The sequence below is a fragment of the Macrosteles quadrilineatus genome, unplaced genomic scaffold (genome assembly GCF_028750875.1).
Source record: "Macrosteles quadrilineatus isolate MER2022 unplaced genomic scaffold, UCM_ALF_1.0 Scaffold_10__1_contigs__length_6754688, whole genome shotgun sequence".
NCBI lineage: Eukaryota > Metazoa > Arthropoda > Insecta > Hemiptera > Cicadellidae > Macrosteles > Macrosteles quadrilineatus.
The window spans coordinates 3,168,853-3,190,441 of record NW_026542603.1 but is presented as its reverse complement, the minus strand read 5'-3'; the positions used below and the strand labels follow the sequence as shown (position 1 = coordinate 3,190,441).

General features: G+C 34.0%; 2 protein-coding genes across 2 annotated transcripts in view; one reads left to right on the top strand and one right to left on the bottom strand.

The window, feature by feature from the left end:
- Nucleotides 1-13,747, top strand: part of LOC129004707 (elongator complex protein 3) — a 28,755-nt gene extending 15,008 nt beyond the window's left edge. Inside the window, exons 6-11 of the mRNA XM_054433272.1 lie at nucleotides 8,546-8,662; nucleotides 9,348-9,532; nucleotides 10,362-10,527; nucleotides 10,831-10,971; nucleotides 12,408-12,576; nucleotides 13,621-13,747. Of these exons, the coding sequence (XP_054289247.1) occupies nucleotides 8,546-8,662; nucleotides 9,348-9,532; nucleotides 10,362-10,527; nucleotides 10,831-10,971; nucleotides 12,408-12,576; nucleotides 13,621-13,694 (852 nt within the window). The 3' untranslated portion in view covers nucleotides 13,695-13,747. The remainder of the gene's footprint in view (nucleotides 1-8,545; nucleotides 8,663-9,347; nucleotides 9,533-10,361; nucleotides 10,528-10,830; nucleotides 10,972-12,407; nucleotides 12,577-13,620) is intronic.
- A 2,506-nt stretch (nucleotides 13,748-16,253) lies between these two features.
- LOC129004633 (eEF1A lysine and N-terminal methyltransferase homolog) overlaps nucleotides 16,254-21,589 on the bottom strand; it is a 36,951-nt gene continuing 31,615 nt past the window's right edge. Inside the window, exons 11-12 of the mRNA XM_054433181.1 lie at nucleotides 21,382-21,510; nucleotides 16,254-16,583 (exon numbers count right to left, since the gene is read on the bottom strand). Coding sequence (XP_054289156.1) covers nucleotides 16,321-16,583; nucleotides 21,382-21,510 — 392 coding nt within the window. The 3' untranslated portion in view covers nucleotides 16,254-16,320. The remainder of the gene's footprint in view (nucleotides 16,584-21,381; nucleotides 21,511-21,589) is intronic.

Here is a 21,589-nt window from a genome sequence, read left to right as displayed (position 1 = left end):
ATCTTTTAATTATATAATAATGCCTTCTCAATACTTAAAATTTATGCACTGACCCTTAGATATTAAATGTGAACACATGTATTTTTAACTGTTACCGGTAGCCTACCGTATATTAGGCTGTACATAAAATTAAAGCTACAGTAAATGATATGCCAATATTATGTACCTACTTACAAAGACATGTATTTATAATTTATACAAGGGCTTATTGGATTAGAACATTTTTGTGATAATCATAAAGGCATCTAACAGTGTAGAGGAGTTACCTTAGTTTTGAATATGGGTGCGTGTAAGTTTCAACATTTTCTTGCAATGCAAGTCAGCAGCTTGAATTTCCTTTTCAGAAAAATAATACATCCTCCCTGAGCCTTTAGTTGTAGGTGGATTGACACTTGAAATTATGTTGCATAGAGGTATCCAACAGATGTCTTCTCTTGAAGGCCAATAAAACGATTTTGCTGGTCCGTGGGGATGTAGAAACTTGACTTGAATATCACACTCAATGTCATTTTTTTCAATGACCAATCCGAAATACCAATTGTCATCATAAGTGCACACAATGTAGTCATTAACACTTATATCTACCATTTGCAGAGATGGTAATTCATTTACAAAATCAAATATTGTACTAAATTTCTCATCAAAGCTGATACGTTTAGTGGCAATTCGGTCTGTTGATTTTGGAATGAAATGATGAAAACTGCGTGTTCCAGGCACAGTTTTTGCTTTTGAAAAACGCTCCTCAAGGCTTCTTCTAGATTCTAATATTTTTTCTTTGCTGATTAGAGAGAAATTAATATTTTCAATTCTGGACTTACAAAAATCAAAAAACTTGTTGACATTGTCTATTGCAGTGCCAGGTGTCATTTGAAGACTGGCTTTGGCAACCAGACGTTTTACCGTTCCACCGATGCCGTCACATGGGGACTTTCCATGGCTCTTTGCAAAAAAACCCCATGAAGCACTTAAGTTAAAATCATTTTCATGGTTGCAAAGGTTGATAAAGTTTTTACAATTTTTGTACTGTGCTGCGCAACCATCGCTAAAGTAGACCAAACTGTTAACGTTAGAGAATTTTTCCTTCATAAATTCTACAACAACTCGTTGTGTTTCATGAACAAAGGGAACATCATGTTCCAAGTCGTCGGATACAATACATAAACTTGATACTACAAGTTCATCTTTGTCTTCGTCTCGAGTATAAATAACAGCCGGGTGCAGAGAGCAACTGTTGCGTGTCCAATGATAACCTTGGGCTTCATTCTGTATTACATAGGAATAGTTTTCGCTGAAATCTAACAGGACTATAGCTTGGTTGGATTTTAGATTGTCTTTGTATTCTTTCAAATATTTTGCCTGAGCTTTAGTTATGTAAGAATGTGGTACCAATGATTCAAGGCTTTTGATCAAAGTTTCTAAATATTCTTCAAATGTAATGGTATACTGTACCTGGTGGGTTCGGTCTGTTGATAGTTGATATCCAAGCTGACTAAGTAACTTCATCATTAGGGTCCCACTCTTCAAATTTCTCCTTGATATACGTTTTGAGATTATCACTAGACGGGCATTTTGTGCAGTGCCTTAACATACAATCTCTATTAGTTCTTGAACAGACAAGTCTATCAATCAGATCATTGTAATGTTCTTCAATTGAGCACGCAAGAAGTAGCAGGGTAACGTTTTGGTGAATGGTACATACACAAACAGAGTGTGTGCCAGAAGCACCCGCAAGAACACACCATTTTGGCCGGAGCATACAAAACTTGGTAAATCCAATCTTAATGTAGGGGTGATCAAACTTAAATGCACTGTACAATTCATTTAAATTTGCTAGTAACAACCGCTTTTGCATGTATTTATTTTTTGAGATACTAATCTTATCCTTTGCACCTGGCATTACCCTAGAATATTCATCACTTTCATAAAACATTTTGACCAAACTAAGTACATTTTCACCAAGTACATTTCCTTTTCTTGGCTCAGGCAGAGCCAAAATACCTTTATCCCGAACTAGTTCTTTGGCTTTTCGAGCTATGTATTCACTTACATTGAACTCTTGACAAATTTTTTTCCTACTCCAAGAGCTGGGTGCAAGAGTTAAAATTTGTATTTTCTCTCTTTTTGTATTTGTAATGTTTAGTTTAAGTTTTAGTAGTTCAACTAATCTGTCCATATCTTTTGCTCTTTGTCGTTTCATCATCTGAAAAATAATCTGCTTCCAAGGCCTTAGCAACTTTTGATTTTAATGTTGAGGATGCCGATTCTATTTTTCGTTTTGCATATGATGCTTTACAGTGTGAAGGTAATGCATGGACCTTTAAGGGTGATTCTCCAATACTTTGGAATGACAAATTTAATTCTTCTAAAGTTTTCTGTTTTTCAATAGATGTTTCCAGCTTACTTATTTCTTCATCGCTTAGGATGTCATTATCATTATCTGAGTTAGTGCTACTGCATTGCAAAAGTTGATATTTATTAACTTTGTCCCGACAAACATCACATATTTTCTGACCTGGGATAACCTTATGGCATTGTTCAATACGATTTATTTTCTCTGACAACTCTAAACTTATTTTTCTGAGAGATTTGGTGATTTTTTTCTTGTGGGACAGAAATGGATCCATGCATGATGTTTGATAGGCCTCATATTTTTGTAGGTAAAATATTTTGTGATGCTCACATATGTGTTTCAGGGTTTCTACACTTACCCCACTCCTTAAACATATAAGATGAACTTCCGCTTTGTCCAAATCTGAAATGTTTACTAACTGTTTTTTTTGTGTGTAGCTTACTTTATGGCACTCACTTTTGTTTTCTTTACCAACACTGCACTGTTCAATTTCTGATTCAGACATTTTTTCATTAGAGAACAAAAAACTAACTAACTATAAAAACATAAAAAATTAGAAGGTATTAAACAATTATATGAATACCGGTTCACTGCACTAAAACTTATTTGTTGTTATAATATCACTATTATTTCAAACTTGGCAACAAAGTCACATTCATTATTCACTGATATTGACTGGGCAACAGATTAAATGGAACTAACAATTAATAGAGTGGGAGGAAGACATAGAGGGGGTTTCATGTTGAGACATGAAAGCCTTGCAGAATAAAACATGAACATTTATTTCCAGTGTGTACTGGATTGGAGGATTCAGGTTGATTCATGTTTGTTGATAAGTTATCTTTAACAGAGATAGAGAGAACCTTAATAAGTTAAATAAAATCAATTATACTGTTCTTGATTCCTGTTTGTTGATAAGTTATCTTTAACAGAGATAGAGAGAACCTTAATAAGTTAAATAAAATCAATTATTACTGTTCTACTAATACACAGTCAATTTTTGTTTAGAATATAATTTTTATATTAAGTTGCATGAATTTAAGACTTTTTACTGTTACATTTTTTGTAAGTAACAAGTACTGGAAATTGTCCTACTTACAAGTAATATGCTATATTACATAATCAGAATATATTTTACTGGATATGAGCACTATCAAAATATGTTGTTTTGCTAATAAAAGTGATTAGAGGTTTTAAACTTGGAAAGCGAAGTCAAGTTATCAATTTCATAGGAGTTCTGCGCCATAACCCATATTGTAACTTTTATGAATTAAAAAAAATATTAGCAGGTAAAAAACCATTAATTTTATTCCAGATTACTTTAGTTTATATCTTTAGGGTTAATTAAAAAAAAAAAATACTTTGGTAACTGCTATGCCTTTGGTCAATAATCGCTTTTAAAAATCTTTTGTTTGTAAATTGTAAAATAACCCAAAATTTAAATTTAGCAATGCATTACATATAAGTATGAAGTAATAACTAACCAAATGTATTTTTTTCTATAATCCTCTGATTTTTCTGGACATTTTGGTGAAAAAACTATTGCTTTGTGTTGAATATTGTAGAAGTTATGGTTTTTTTTATAAAAGAACGTCACTGAACGTTTATGCCTCGGAAGCGCCGTTATAAGCGTATTTTGCTAAATTTCAAAAATTCATAACTCAAAAACTATTAAAGATAATTTTTTAAAACTTGGTATAGCTTATTAAGATGGTTAAATGAAGAAATAAAAAAAAATCAGCCAAATCTGAGGTCATGGGTGACATTTTATTTTTTTATTGGATGATTTGAAATGGAATGACCCTATGATGACATTTTCTGCAAACACTTGTCCCATATAAATACAATCATTGACTAAGGAAACAAAAGCAGACAGCCAGCCGTCGTTGCGCCGTGAGTTAGTTCATGATGCGGATATCAGGCAGCGCCACTGTCGATGATGCGAACGATCTTCTTTACCGACGCGAGTACGAGGAACAGTGTTCTACTACTAAATTATTTACGTTTTTAGAATGAAATATACATATTTATAATCTACAAACGCTACAAAACACGACAGTCTAAAAATCATTCAAATTAATTCTAGTGAATTCATGAGTACATAGACGTAAATGACGCTGCAAGCGTATAATTCAATTTTATATTAAGGATAGAACAAAATTATTATTTCAATAAAATGTAGATAAAAGCTACTTTAATACCCTAAAACAAAAAATATTTTCTATTTACTGGGATAAAATGTCTAATTCCATTTAGTACAAAGCAAGCATGCAGTCCTAGCAATGTAAAATTACGGTTTTAATCATTAAAGTTTGCAATTGTGACTGTTGTTGTGTTGGTAATTAGGCCTAAAGCTTTGTTTAAAAATTCAACACGGTACATTTTAATTAACTCGTGAGTTTTTATTTATTTTCTCAATAAACACATGTTACTTACGAAACTATATGTTAGGTATTCCTTTGAACACAAAATACAAGAACTCTGTTGTAGAATACTGTTGAGTTTATTTTAATAATTTTAAATCAATATGTTTGTAGATAAATTACTCTGAATATGGGAAAGATATATATCTAATAATATTTGACAAAATAACAAAAAAATGTCACAGTTATACCTCTTAAAAGAATGTTGACCAATAATACAAATGTTTGAAGAAATTATTTATGATAAAACACGTTTTATCTTACCTGTGCACTTATTGCGCTGCTTAACTGAACACTTATTTTTCTAAATTATTAAAGTATAAAACAGGGTCGTTCAAGAAAATGATAAACCAAATTGCCTTTAAACATTTTTATTAAGTACTTTTATCCTTGTGAATTAGTAGGCCAATAAATGTAATGAATTTCCAATAAAATTAATTTATACGATTATACATGATTAGTTTTACTATTGCAATTAATATTAATATACTCAATGTATAATGGGACATTTAAGAACGCCAACTTAATTTCAAAGGATAGTATAAATAAGATTTCCATTATCAATCCTATTTGAAAGCAAATAAGTAATACACCATTATTAGATGTAAAGCGTACTAAATAAACAAAGTACTTACAACAAAATACTATTTACAACTGTGGCAGGCTACTTTTCAGATGCATTTAATTTAAAACCGGTAAACCATCGTACAGTTTATATTCATGACACATATAATTAACTATCATTTTGCAAATCATGGATTTATCTGTGTAAAAAAGGACCGAAAATTATTTGCATGAAAATGTGTACCCTTAAATCAAACATGATGAAATAATTATGTTGTAGGCTACATATAAATAACATACGGTTGAAAATTATTTGCATGAAAATGTGTACCCTTAAATCAAACATGATGAAATAATTATGTTGTAGGCTACATATAAATAACATACGGTTGAAAATTATTTGCATGAAAATGTGTACCCTTAAATCAAACATGATGAAATAATTATGTTGTAGGCTACATATAGATAACATACGGTTTTTATGCTACATTTTATGACATAAAAACAAAAAATTCAGTATAATGAAAACTGCATCAAAACAGTAAGTATTTTTATGAAATGAAATCTTTTTTACCTATTTATTAAATATTAAAATAATTATACATGGGCTACATTACAGAAAAGTTTCTAAATGAGCTTTTTAGCATTCTACAGGAGTCAGAAACGATTTAAGGTCACCTAAAAATGGTATTGCACTTTTAGTTTTAATTCATGTTTCAATCTGGATGTGACAAATATTACATATACGTAGATTTACGTGAACGTGACCACAGACAAGGGAATAAAATACGTTAAAAAGGTAACTTTACAACTTAACTTACATTACACATTAACGGTGGTGACTTAATTTACAATAAAATACAATATACAAAACTTATTCCATGTTTAAACCTTGTCTCCACGTTTGTTTGCTAGATGTCCATATGTACAATAGAAAACACAGATAAACAAAATTAAAATGCCGTGACAGTTGGAAGTTGTTAATGATACGTATTTAGGCAATAAACAATGAAAATTAAAGATATTCAATCAAACTAGTACAAGTTGAGCATGGAAAAAAAACCCCAAAAAGCCGAATGCTTTATGTTTTTAGACCTATTGATGTTTCAATATTTTAAGTTTTCCTGTAGACACTTCTTTCAGATTACTGGATGTCCACTTACACTGCTTGTGAATCAAAACTTTGAATAACAAATTTAACACATATTTTGATTGTTTACAACATTTTATACATACTATAGAATCACAACTTACAACCTTCTCAGTTACTCGCATGAGTCTGCGTAGTATTTTCTTTTTGTGAGCAATCTTTGGATACAGTTTTTTGTAAACCTTGAAAGCAGCAGAAGTAACATACAATAACGCTTCCGAAGGAAAGTTAAGTCCACTTGCTGGGTCGATTTTGACGTTTGAATATGCTCTATTTAGTATTAGCAGTTCTTTTCGATCCGTAAGAGAAGACTGGGGATCACACATTAATTTACAACAGTCTTTACACTTAAATTTCTTTAGATAACTATGTGCCAAGTATCCAGAGAAATAAACTTGAGAACAGTCCTCCAGTGTAATGCTGCACGTTGACACCGTCGCTTGCAAGCCTTTGTCATTAGATGAAATTGTCGATGTTTGTGAAGATGATTCTGCTTCCTCCAAGGGGTTTGGATGAATATTCTGGTTAGGCATTTCTGTTACTTCCAGAAGTTCATCTACGTCTGGATCGTAGGACGTCGTGGTTGGAGGTTCAATCAGCTGTTGAACTGTTAGTATCTTCAGTGTGGCCCTCAAAACTCTCACTGTTGGGTTTCTATTAAAACCTCCTCGCTGCCTGACTGATGAAAAAAGATTTTCTAGAGGGTCCTGATTGAGCCTAGATGTCATAATATATTTGCATTGCTCATTCTGAATAAGTCCAAGGAATGCCCGAATGGTGATGATGAATCCGTCAAAGCATGGTGGTCTAGGGTATTTGGCATTTAATTTCTTGAGTGTTGAAAATATGTCTAGAGAGTCATGAAAAAGGTTTAAAATGTGATTGTTGGTTTTGCTTAGTGCACACTTGTCTGGATTTTTTGAAAAACGTGTTCGACTGTTCATACTATCAAAAATTGAATTTATTTTGCTCACAAAATTTGCAGTGTTTGTAGCGGTTTCCGTTTGTAGCTGTCCAGTTGATACGGCGGTTTTCAAAGCTGCAGATGTAGTGTGGCTAAATACTTGTCACAACGGAGACATGTTCAGTTACGGAGATAATAAAAAAATTTAAATTAAAAATTTCCATGTTATTCTTATGGAGAATAAATACAATGTGGCCATTTTTTAATTAATCTAAAACACACCTCAATATATTCCCCGTAGTAGCAAACCTAAATGCTCACTAACATTAATGTTGTTTAGATAGGAAGTAAATCTGACAATTTTTAGGGAACATTTTTATAGTATATTTATACCAGCCGTAATATTTTCGTAAACATACCAGCCACAGTCTGCTTAGTCTGCAGTTTTGCTGCACATACACATTTAAACATCTCTAAGCGTCTCTTAGAAATAGTTTAGAACATACTTTTAATCTAAGCAACTCTTATGTAAATTTAAAATGTTGCAAAATTTATAATTAAAATGTAAGTAATAAAAATTATATAAATTTACTTACCAGAGTTCCGGACCCAAATGTCTGTGTTGTGATGAGGGATGGAGAACATTCTTAGCCCCCTCACTTTGGCTCTGCTGTTTGTACATTTTGCGTAGGCGCACAAATTACCGGACATGTTAAAAATAAAAATACTACTAATTTACATATTAAATTACAATATAAAAATTTACTATAAAACTAAAAAATACTACTAAATATTAACAGTACAATAGATTGTTACAAATCCGTCAACGAAGGGAGCTGCCGCGGTAGGTGAATACACGTGATCGTGATAGTACAGCCTCGCGAGTGTTGGCGAAGCGCGTGCGTACGGTAAGTCATTTCCTTTGCGTCGCGAAGGTCGGTAACGTAGAGAGGAGTCAATAGCGGAGCGTGGCAGACGACACGCGCCTGCACTCTGGTGAGCTATTGGAGAATGACCGTTGGCTGTCTGCTTTGTTTCCCTTGTCTGTGATACAATGAAAGAAAGGTCAGCGACATATCTTTTCGCACACAAAACACTGAGAGTATGGTCTAGTTTACTTTTACACTTCCTTAATTAACTTTTGCATATTCCAGGTGAGAGCGGTGAGTGAGAGTTTCAACATGGCCAAGGACGCAGGGTTCAAGGTGGTCGCTCACATGATGCCTGACCTGCCCAACGTAGATATTGAACGGGATATTGAACAGTTCATTGTAAGCAAAACTAAAACATCTCAATGAAAGTTATACTCTTAAGCTGTGTTTGCACGAGGCCAGTAGAGAAGGCAGGTTACTCGCATCTAGTGCATTTTAAGTTACCAGAGGAAGGTGACTTTTACTGCCCAGTTCTTGCCAACTGGCTTAGTGTAAACACAGCTGTATTTTATCGAGTTTATACATTAGCTAACCTAACCATTTATTTAATTTTGTCCCATCCTTTATGTTCTTTTATTTAGATTCACTTTTAAATATGTTTAGTAAACTAATTCCTGGGAGAAAAATAAACAGTGAAATTTTAACTAATTTTGATTTTGACAATACTGTTCTACATGTATGACCATGCAGAACTTGTAATGATTTTTTTACTGCGAGAACATCTTTGTGTTGTTAAAAACAGTTATACTGTCTTCATCGTTCGTTAACTAATTAAGTAGCAAAAGTCAATAAATCTCTTTAACCTTATTAAAAACAATATTCTCATATAAATAAGTCCATTTTTCAAAGCCATTTTAGGCTGAAGGTAAAAATGGCTTGGGAAAAGCGCTGTGTGTATGCTAATGGGAAAGTGATATATAATTGGCTGTCCGAACCATATCAAGTCCAAACTTAACAAATCTGAACAACTTGTCTTCTGCAAACTAAATAAATTAGTTTTACTGTCAATTGTGTTACTTTGCAGGAGTTCTTTGAGAACCCCGCGTTTCGAGCAGACGGTCTCAAGATTTACCCGACATTGGTGATCAGAGGGACAGGACTGTACGAGTTGTGGAAGACTGGAAGGTACAAGAGTTATCCTCCAAGTACTCTGGTGGACCTCATAGCTCACATTCTTTCTCTGGTGCCTCCCTGGACTAGAGTCTACAGGTCAGTGTCTCAGGTGGAGTTGTAAGTTTACTGTAGGTTTAAGGAAGATACTTCTTTTTCATAACAGTCGTATCATGATCGATTTATTGCGTAGCTCTATTCTCTCAGGTACGCTCTTCCATCCATGTCTCTCTAAATAAAACTCCTCATCTTCCCCTTGCTGTACGATGTCTTCCTTTCCGCTTTAAGGCAGGGTTTCCCAGCTGCCTAATATGGCTGCGGAGCTGGCAGGGTTTCCCAGCTGCCTAATATGGCTGCAGAGCTGTGAATGTTGTGCAAATGTTTCAATGGCTGTATTTTTCATGTTAACACATCCCTGCAAATTACAGCAGGTAAGAAAACAGTTGTACAAGAGTGTAAAGAGTTGGCGCGGATAAAATCAGCTGTAATTACCAGCTAGGAAAACCTGGTTTAACTTCTTGCTGGAAAAGTGTAGTACCTTCATTTATTCCGTTAGAGGATTTTTAATCATCTATGATTTTTTGTGTCTACACTCCCTAGGTAATCAAAAAGTTATTAATTACGCTTTTGATCCTAAAAAAAGCCAGAGGCTCTTTTATGGTTTAAACTTTGCTGAGCTGTCCTTGATCATTTGGGCTAAATATCCCTGGCTAAAGAAGCATTTGATCATAGTCCGTAACAAAGCTACACAGATAACGTCCCATCATTCTACACACACCTTGTCTACAGCTTAGAATATACACTTTGTTGATCTTGTTATCCTAAATTAACGATAGTTGTAATAATTCCTTGCAGTCTGTAACTATACATTTAAAAAAAACCACTAATTAATATTGACCTGAACATATTTTTTTATCGATTTTGACAGGGTCCAAAGGGATATTCCAATGCCACTGGTCAGCTCTGGAGTTGAGAACGGAAACTTACGAGAGTTGGCTTTGGCTCGTATGAAGGACCTTGGAACAGACTGCCGAGACGTAAGAACTCGGGAGGTCGGAATTCAGGAGATTCACAACAAAGTGCGGCCTTATGAGGTAACTTACCAGTTCAAAATCAGTGAGTTTACTGTGGTTTCATAATATTTCTTCCAATGTGTGAGAATTGTCAATTCTGTCATGATCGTTGATTGTGTTTTTGTGTGCGATGATGGTAAAGTCTAAGAATCTCACTAAGTCACATGATGTTTGCAAAATAATGACATAATAATAGTAGGATTCTTGAGACATCGTCATTGTAATTCAAAAAGTAGTATAATCTGCCCCAACAGTAGTAGGAACAAGCTTTGCCAGTTAGTTGCTTGTGCAGAGTGTGTAGTGATGTGCTGTTTTCTGTGGTAGGTAGAGCTAGTGAGGAGAGACTATGTGGCCAACGGAGGCTGGGAGACATTCCTGGCCTATGAGGATCCTCAGCAGGATATACTTGTTGGTCTGTTACGTCTCAGAAAGTGCTCTGCTGACACGTTTCGTCCTGAACTCAAGGTAAGAGAATTCAAAAACTGGGTAACTGAGTGGTTATAGTTCTCATTTGGCAAGGTTAAGGCCAAGTATTTTTAATTGTTCTATCTTAAATGAACTCAGCTGTCCTTTATCATAGGCTTTTAAAAAAACCCTAAAGAAACTGATGATCTTAGCCTTTGGTCAATAAAAAATGGGGGTTTGCGGTTTGTGAGTCCCCGATGTTTTAAGGTCAGGTTGGGCCAACTGCTGGCCCAAGGGATTGGGCTGGATAAAATGTCCGTGCCAAGTTGTTTGTGTTGGAAATGGGCAAGCAGCGTGATTTTCGAGCCGAGGCTTTATTTTTGAAATTATAGAAAACATTTGTGATGATGTACATTCAAATTTGACGTTTTTGGGTGATATTCAAGGTTTTACTATGATTGTGGGAGACGATGATTATATCTCAGTGACCTTGGAAGGTGTTCTCAATTTTACTAAGACCCTGGATGTTCTAGATTTCGTCGTGACTGTGGAAGATGTTCACTATTACTCCATGATTATGTTCAAGACTTAACTGTAACTGCGGGAGGATGTGTACAATACCTATTATTTAAACCGATTTTAGTACTGTATTCAGATAAATCAATACCTTCCAAAGCAACCCAATACAGCCTGAGACCTAGAGTCCAACGCTTTTGACCTGATACAAACAAAAAAAAACCCACAAACCCCTTGTAGAGTTGTTGAAAAATGTTGTTGAATGAGTTTTCAACACTCATCTCTACCTTAGACATTGGTGTAAATTAAACAATCATTTATAAGACATCGGTTATATCAGGGTGGCTAGTGAAATCACATTGAAAAATTCCCTGACTTTTCCCTGACAATTCCATGATTTTTTTTAAACTTTCCCTGATCGACAAATTCAAAATTACAATTTTAATACTAACTAATTCTTCATAAAGACTCATCTTTTTCTGAAGAATGTCTTATGTTTGTTTATATGAAAAACATTCATAAAATCTATAGATACAGGCTAGCTTATATTCAAACTTTGCAAGTTACCTTAGTAAAACTAAACTGATTTTGATAAGATGATACGCAGTTTATAAAAAAATTTAATTTGTACAAAAACACAAAATTTATTTGTACAGACATATTTCTTTGTTTTCACCCACACGGCACACGTACTCTCACTAGATCGACCTTTCCTAACAATTATTAAAATTATTTTAAACCTTTTACAATTTTCCCTGACTTATAACAAAGTTCCCTGACTTTTCCAGATATTTAATATTCCCTGACATTTCCAGGTTTTCCAGGTCACTAGCCACCCTGTATGTTGTCCTTGTCACATATTTCTAAGCACATATTGAAGTAGAAGTAATTTATCACTTTTGCTGAATTTGAAATAAGGGCTTTCTACTATTTCCTACAAAACTTTTCAACAGTTTCTCTGATACTTGTTGCTTATCCAGGGTGCAGTGTCGATTGTGAGAGAGTTACATGTTTATGGGTCCGTGGTGCCTGTGAGCGCTCGAGACCCTGGTAAATTCCAACATCAAGGCTTTGGAATGTTGCTCATGGAGGAGGCAGAAAGAATAGCCAGGGAGGAACACGGTTCTACCAAGATAGCTGTCATATCAGGTCAGTCTGTTTTCATAAAGATATAGATCAACTATAGACCCTTAGGTTTTAAAATATTGCTTACGCATCAGTGTTAACGACCAATTTCATACAAACACGCGTGCTTCGGTCAAAATGACCGACCTTGCACTGTTTTTGTTACTGTGACGGCTAATTTGGAACTAACCCCTTCCAACCGCTGTCATTTAATAGCTCAACCCTAGCCAGAGGAGTATCTAGGAGGGGTGGCCCGGTCTGCTCCCCCCTTCCAGTAATAACCGAAATGGTACATTTCAGTCTTTCCACCGACGTGCGCCCTCAATAGGGTTAAGCAGTCATTTCAGTTCAGTTCTTAGAAATGAAAAGATTCACATAGCAACAGAATTGTTGTTTTACTTAAAGGAAAGTAAACAAAAGATGTGTCTAATAACACTTAAAAAATATATTTACGCTTATACTGTTAACTCACAAGATGGTTTACCACCTAGCCACTTACCATCTTTTATTTATATTTACTGTCTTGAGAGTTAACAGTATAAGCATAAAAGGAAAATATGTTTTAAGTGTTATTAGACGTATCTTTTATTTACTTTCCGTAAATTTATCAACACGTACAATGCTGATCAAGGGGTTGTTTTACTTAACAACACTAATGGACCAACGAGGGTCAAGGATTGAGAGAGAAGAAGTAAAATTGTAATGCTTCGAACGCCAAATAATCAGCTATTTAGACCAATTGAATTGTTAATGAGTGGTACAGTAGTGTTTGGTACAATGATTTGTTGCATTACTGTCAGTGGCAATTAGGGGTTATAAACGAAAAACATAACCTCTCTTAGAAGTTATGAGTAGTGATTGTTAGTAATTAAAAAACTGTGATAGGTAAAAGTAGTGTACGCAACTCGCGTAAATAGTGTTAACGACACTCATAGAAGTTTTTAAGGCTTGGCCCTTAAATTTTCTACTTGTGTCGTTAACACTATTTTCACGTGATCGTTGCGTAAACTACTATTACTATATTATTTGATTAGATAGGCTACCATTAATTTTTTTTTTGTCTTATAGGTGTTGGGACTAGAAGTTACTACAAGAAAATTGGATATTCACTGGATGGACCTTATATGTCTAAGCAGCTGTAATTTATGTACTAAAGTATAATTATGTTTATATTAACTATTGCAAAAAGGTTTTATTTTACTGTACATCTTTATTACCTTGTAGCACTCTTTTAATGTATGCACTTTTAAAATTATTTTTTATTTTTCAACCATTGAGTTAAGTACTAAGCTGATATTAATTTATTATATTTTTCCTACAGTCACCCGACAAAGTGGGCTTTGCACAGATTATAATACAGCAAGCCTTACTTTGGAGTACGGTTTTCCTTTGACGCACACCAGTATTCCAACCAAACAACACAAAACAATGTGTTTTTATTATGCACGTAATCCGTGTACACTTGAAAATAAGTTGGCAACACTTCAAGATATTACGACTACAATCAGCTGATGCAGCCTTTCCCATTTCATTCCATGTTTGGATTTGACCTAACCTAAAAACGTGTTGTACAGTGTTTTATATATATATTGAAAGACTAAATTATTTATATGATTTATAGTAACTGTAGGAAAAATATAATGTGTAACACGAGTGCAAACTGACTAGGTACACAAATAACTATTGTATGTATACATAAGTTTAAATTATACAGGGTGTCCCGGAACTCTCTACCAATATTTTAGGGCATTGCTCCTGGGTAAGAAACATACCTAAATATCATATTTAAATTGTCCGGAAGTCCTTAGTTACTCACACAGCCGCCATTTTGTTATTTTTAGTTATTAATTTTTTCCTAAAGAATGGTTAAACATATGAAATGGAAACTTTGCACGAACATTTATGACATCTAGACAAAGCCACAAAAAAATTATGACGATTTTTCATATTCATAAAAAAAATGGCAGCCATTTAAAATTTTGTTTCTTAAATAACACAAAAACCGTTGATTTTATAAAAATTTAAAATGGCCGCCATTTTGTTTTTTGAATTTGAAAATTTGTCATAATTTTTTTGTAGCTTAGTCTAGTTGTCATAAATGTTTGTGTAAAGTTTCAATTTCATATGTTCAACCATTCTTTAGAAAAAAATTAATAACTGAAAAAAACAAAATGGCGGCTGTGTGAGTAACTAAGGACTTCCGGACGATTTAAATATGATATTTAGGTATGTTTCTTACCCAGGAGCAATGCCCTAAAATATTGGTAGGGTGTTCCGGGACACCCTGTATGTGACAAAATATTCATACAGTAGACCCCCTCTTAACCAACCCTAATGGGACCGGACCTAGGTCGGATAACTCCAAAGGTCGGTTAAAACAGGCAATCCCTAAAATCATAACATGAAGTGCTATTTATTTGGAATTGTATACTCATTATTTTGAAGTCATACTTGCATTATTTATAAAATAAACTACTCTTATCTCCTTTTTCGTATTCATAGAAAAGTCACAAAAAACACAAAACATGGTTAAGTCAAATAGGCCTACTTTCAGTGGAATATATTATAATACAGTACATACAAGGCAAGAGTCAATAAAAATTCCTATCTTACAGAACCTTTTGTCGAAATTAAAGATACAAGCAACCATTTTGTTACAAGGCAGGATGTTTATTTATAGCCTCTCACTGGAGGCTCGAGGCACAAAAACTATCTTGACCTTGGAGTTGTTAACCCCCCTTCCCTGCCCTCCCTACAAGTTGAGTTGTTTGTTTACTCCAGCGATAAGAATCAGTTCTCAAAATCGTAACGCACTTTATGATGTTATAAATTTGCCACGCAGATAACAAATCAGATCAGATGTGCTCGCGCTACGAACGATGATGACAAACTGACTGATTTATAGGCTATGCTATATTTTTTGTGATCAATACAAAATAAATTATTCTTAGTCATATCCTGTGGAGATAAGCGTATGGTTCAGTTCTCATCGCCCAGCGTGGGAGCGGAAATGCCGAGATTCCTAGAAAGCGGCGGTTAAACCGAGCTGCTCTCAAAGCAAGGTCGGTTAAAACAAACTGTATTATTTTACGATCGAAGGCGGATAATCCGATTATCAGTTAATACGAGGTCGGTTAAGAGGGGGTCTACTGTATCAAAATTAAATGTTTGACGAATCTCTAGGGGTGACACCTTTTTACACCCCTTTTTTTTGTTTTTTGTTTTGACACCTTTTTTTTGTTAGGTGTACATTTGCCTAACTTTTACAAAGTGAACAAAAACTTTTGAAATGTCACTATCAGGAAATAAATGTTTTCCCAAATTCTTACAGAACATAAATGATGTTGGTGGTGGATTAAAACACTATTGAGCCACAAAAGAAGTTTTATGATAAATTTTCAAGAGAAGAGTTTGTTAGTTTTTCCTAATAATCGTGTCCTACAGTAAATATTGAGGCTACTGATAGATATTGAATCCAGTGTACTGGGCTAGCCACTTTAAATATTTATGGTAGGCTACAATTCAATTCTAAAGAGCTATATTAAAATCCCCGTTAAACAACCCTTGGAAATTAATAAACCTTATTAGTTTCCAATCCAGTAAACTGTTTTAACTGAAATAGTAAATGCTTAAAAAAATGAGAAAATATGACATGAGTTTATCAATTGTTTATACATTTATTCACAATATATACACTTCCAATATAATGTTATACACGTAAAATAAAAATCTGTACAAATTTGTGTCAGTGACATGAAGAAAGATTCACTACTTAGATCTTATCAGAGTCAAGAGTTCTTCCTTATCAACAAGATCATCTTCTTGTATTTTCCTCATCTTGACGATGCTGTTTAGTTTATCTGCCGCATCTGGGAGAGACATGGTGGCTTTTGTCTTCCAACAAAAGAAAATCTCATTGACTTCTTGTTCCAGTTTTACTGTTGAAATGTCCTTGTAAAGTTTTCTAAGTCTGATCCAAGTTTTCTGCCTGATATCCGCAATGCGGCAAGTCAAGTTCAGAACAAACACTCCTGCAAAAAGTGGTTATGAGATTAAAAGTGATAAAATTATGAGGACCTTATTTCACCATACACAATTGAAACTCATTATCTTTGACAAACAGAGAATCAATTGGGACTGAACAACATTCTGAAAATACCGTTAGTTGAATTTTTATCATAATTTGGGGTATTATAGAGAAAATACTTCATCTTTGGTACTGTATGAGTTTTTAATTATCTATATAAATAAAATTAGAGTTTTGTCTGTACTTTGCTCAGAATTATATACTTTTAGGTTATTTTTACGTTTTATACATTAAAGAAGCAGAAACGAGTCTTATCTCTATTTCTGTCTGTCTGTCTTTCCCTTTGTCTGTAACACTCAAGATGGCATTTTACGCAATCTTCTCCGTGAAAACCAGAGTACCTATCAAGATCCAAGTCATTTTAATGTATTCACTGGATTGGCGAGAGTGTCTTTAGTGATTTAAATATAGTTTACTATTTTGTAAATAAAATTACGGACGGTCAAAAATGCAGTTTTGTGCGATTTTTGTCAAATTTTCGTTCAATTTTTATCACATAATCGTCTATAAAATAACGAACAGCTGTTCGGATCAAGATTATTTTTTTCTAGCTGTCAATGATATGTTTACAAATGTTGTTTACAAATACCGCAACCATTTCGAATCACGTTTTGAAAGCAAATCCCAACCAAGTGAGATTAAAAACGTTTTTCTTACATAACGGATTTAATTAATCGCAAGTGCAATAATATAGTCTAATAGTGTAACCGTAAATGAAATTAAATAACTAGACATCGTCCAAATCGGAACCAGAAATTCTTTGAGTATAAAATGTTTCTTGAGTTTTGACAACCAGAAAGAAGACCTTGAATCAGTGTTGTATAGGGCTGGACACTGAAATGATCGTCGCCAATAGCTTACAAAAAAGGTTTCCACTCATTGACGGCGCTTCAATGGCGGTTGTGTAAAGTGTAAAGTAAAAAATCACAACTGCAGTGGGTGATTGTAACAGAGGTTTAACAGAGGAAGTGCTAAACTCGCTTTTCCAATGTGTCACTTTCTGTTTCTACTCACCGTGTGATGCAATCGCTGGACCATACAGCCAATAGGCCCATAGCTCATATCTTGGGTACGTAAGCCTACATATTTATTCATAACAACCTTTTTGACGACGATCCTTGATACCGGTACTTTTCCATAGAATACATGGCCTACCTACTTAAGAAATATAATTACAAATGACCAAAACCCCAACATTGTGTGATTTTCGTCACATTTCCTTCTAATGTTAATAGATATACTAATCATTGTTTAGAGAATGCGTAATCTATTAAATAACAAAAAGTTGTTTGGGTAAGGTTGTTTTTTTTTTCAAACTGACACCGATAAGTTTACGCTATAACTTTTTACGAGAAAATCCAAAAGCAAGAGATCAATAACCTCGGGACTAGATATTAATGTATTTAATTGGTCGGAATTGGTACTATAGTTCTTAGGTAGGTTCTTACATAGGTACTGGTTCTTTTCCTTAGAACCGTTGGTAGCTGCTAGAATCATTTTTACGTAGGTACCAACACATCACTGTAGTTTACAAATTAGTTATCGTTGGTGTTGCACCTTATTTATTAGAGCCGTCCGTATTCAATTTAAGTGATGTCTTAACTCTGTATAAGTTTTGCTTTTTCTGTCTGGATTCCAAATCTTAGCTTACCCGGTATGCTAAGAAAATGATAACCTATTTGAGTAAAACATTTGTTGGGCAAACCATCATGAATTGTTTACGCCTTTATACAGGGTGAGTTTTTAATGTCCCCCCCCCAACTTTTTTCTACATTTTTTCAAATATCAATCCTAGACCACTTCCAAACATTGTTGGGTAGTAAGTACTTCATTTTGACAAGGTGGTCATTTCTGGCCGCCATCTTGGATCCGCCATATTAGATGCAAAATATTTTTTTCAAATGTAAAGGTGGGGTTGTGACCCATTATTTTGAGCTAGATTTTTATCCTGATTACAATGCCACAAACCGTTTCAAAAAATCTTGATTCATTCCAAAGTTTTGAGTGCTGTTTAAAACTTTATTTTTAGCCCATTTTAACATTGTGCATTTACAAACTAAGGACCATAATCTCAAAATAGTGCTAGATAAAGACAAGTATACACTACCAGTCATTGTCGATTTATTTTCACTTGGTTATGACTGATGTAATTTTTTCGGCCGCTATCTTGGATCTGCCATTTTGGAATATGATAAATTATTTTAAATATGAAGGGGGTGTTGTGACCCATCATTTTGGATTACTTTTTTAAGCTGAACTCAATTCCATGATCCGTTTTTCATTTTCATATTTTGATTTTGAAATACCGTATTCACATTTTTAACCAAAAAAATGCAATATCTCATAAATAAAAACTTGATAACAAAAAAATGATTGCGGTATTGAGTTTAGCTTAAAAAAGTAGTTCGAAATGATGGGTCACAACACACCCTTCATATTTAAAATAATATATCACATTTCAAAATGGCGGATCCAAGATGGCGGCCGAAAAAAATACATCAATCATAACAAAGATAAAATATGTTGACAATGACTGGTAGTGTATACTTATCTTTATCTAGCACTATTTTGAGATTATGGTCTTAGTTTGTAAATGCACAATGTTAAAATGGACTGAAAATGAAGTTTTAAAAAGCCCTTATAACTTTTGAATGAATCAAGATTTTTAAAAACGGTTTGTGGCATTGTAATCAGGGTAAAAATCTAATTTGAAATAGTGGGCCACAACCCCACCTTTACATTTGAAAAAAATATTTTGCATCCAATATGGCGGATCCAAGATGGCGGCCGGAAATGACCACCTTGTCAAAATGAAGTACTTACTACCCAACAATGTTTGGAATTGGTCTGGTATTGATATTTAAAAAAATGTTGAAAAAAGTTGGGGGGGGGGACAATTAAAACTCACCCTGTATTGTTTATGTATCAATAGTTCGTGGCCTTTTTTGGATTGTTGTGTGTATGTCTGTTGGTAACGCATTAATGTCCTTATTTCTCAGTGTTTCACGGAATGGACAAGAGCACCTTTGATACTGAAAATGTCAACCGGAATAAAGTGTTAAATGGTGAGGTTGAGGTAGTACTTTAAATACGTTTAAGTTAACTGATGTGGAAAGTAACTTTCAATTATAGGGCTACGCTTCATGGATCTATAAAACATTTTTTAGTTTAATCATTGGACATATGGACCATAACGACCCGGGTGACATTTAATTGCGAAGCATTTATTTTGGCTTGAACTGTCAGATACTGTATTTGCGAAGGTTTATATATAATAGTTTTGCCAGCATATCTGCAAATATGCAAACTAACTGCTGTTCTTAATCTTAATATAAGAAGGTTTCAACTGACTACTATAAGATCCCCGTGCGTAGAACGGGCACACAGCTAGTAGTGAATAAAAAAGGAAAATTTTACAGATTATCTTGCTCATGCTACATGTAAAATATACAAGATGTTTAAATATAGTTGAGCGAGTTGATTTTTGTACAGCAAAATTATCGATGTTGATATTATTACGAAGGCAGATCATGACTGTAAAACGTTTGTGATTGTAAAATACCCGTTTTTGCCGTGATTTTAGAATATATTCATAGTTTTCGTGAATGCGGGAGACGATGATGCCCACTCGACTGCGGGAGATATTTAGGATTTTATCATGATCATGGAAAATAATGATTTATAACGCAAAAGAAGTTCAGGATTTTGTCGCGATCACAGCTTCAATTCAATTCCTATATTTACGGCTTATCCAGATTACAATACATTAAAGGCTTCTGAATTCATATCTATGTAGTTTTAGGTTTTAGCGAATTTCCCTATAGTAAAGTAGCTATTACTTATGTATATAGATTATATACGTACGTGAACGCGATAACTTGAGTAATTTATGTCCGATTTCGATGAAATTTGGTTTGGAGGTGTAAGTCTGGATAAACTTGTATGAGTTTGCGAACCAAGATGAGCGGACCATGGGAACGGGGTTTTATGGGAAAATAAATAAATGGTTTTTCTCATTTCTGACCCCCAAAACACAAATTTTCCCAATTTCTCTTTAGACATTTTTAAAGAGCTTAAAAAAACAAATAATTTAGTATATCAAAGTGTTTTTGTTTTAAAATTTTGTAGTTTGCTTGATTATGGATACATATTTTGATCAAACTTGGCAAATTTATTTATTTTATACTAAGCTATTAATATTTGACTAAAAAACACACTTTATTAGCCTCCCTGTAGCAGCAAACCTAGGTTCTCGTTAAACCTAATGTAATTTAAATAGATTTGATTGAAAATCAATTCAAACAAATGGAAATTCGCTTAGTCGGCGGGGGTATTTTTAATTATCTCTGTATGGAGTTCTACTGTACTGAATATACAGCATTGGCTTAAGTGTACATCCCATTTGGACTAGTTGAAGCTGATTCTTTATTAAAATGAGCATAGTAGAATGATCCATTGAGTGTGCTGCGGTCTATAAAATTATATATATACACATAACAGATGCTTAGCTTACAATAAATTAAAGGCCTATCAGTATTTGGTGTAAAACTAAACTAAACTATTACATGGGGATGGATTGTCTAGTTCTATCAATAGGCAATGTAAAAGGTAAATTCTCTAACCCACTCAAATCCCTATCTCGACACTTGGTTTGGGAACTGCTACAGTTAGAATTAACAAGAGTTAGGCTACAATTTCTATCGGACCATCTTCACATTTGATAGTAGTAATTTTGATGTTACCTGAGTCGTCGAGACAGCCAGCTGTAGCAGTGAGTATGTCAGACTCCAGGAAGCTCGCTGGTGGACAACTGAGACCCAAACTGGAATCTTTGGAGTCAATATCAAACAAGACCGCATCATACTTTACACCTGCAAAAAAACTAAGAGATTAGGTGAAATAATTTTTACTTTTAAGAGTTATGACTCTTTCTTCTTACAACTGTGCAAT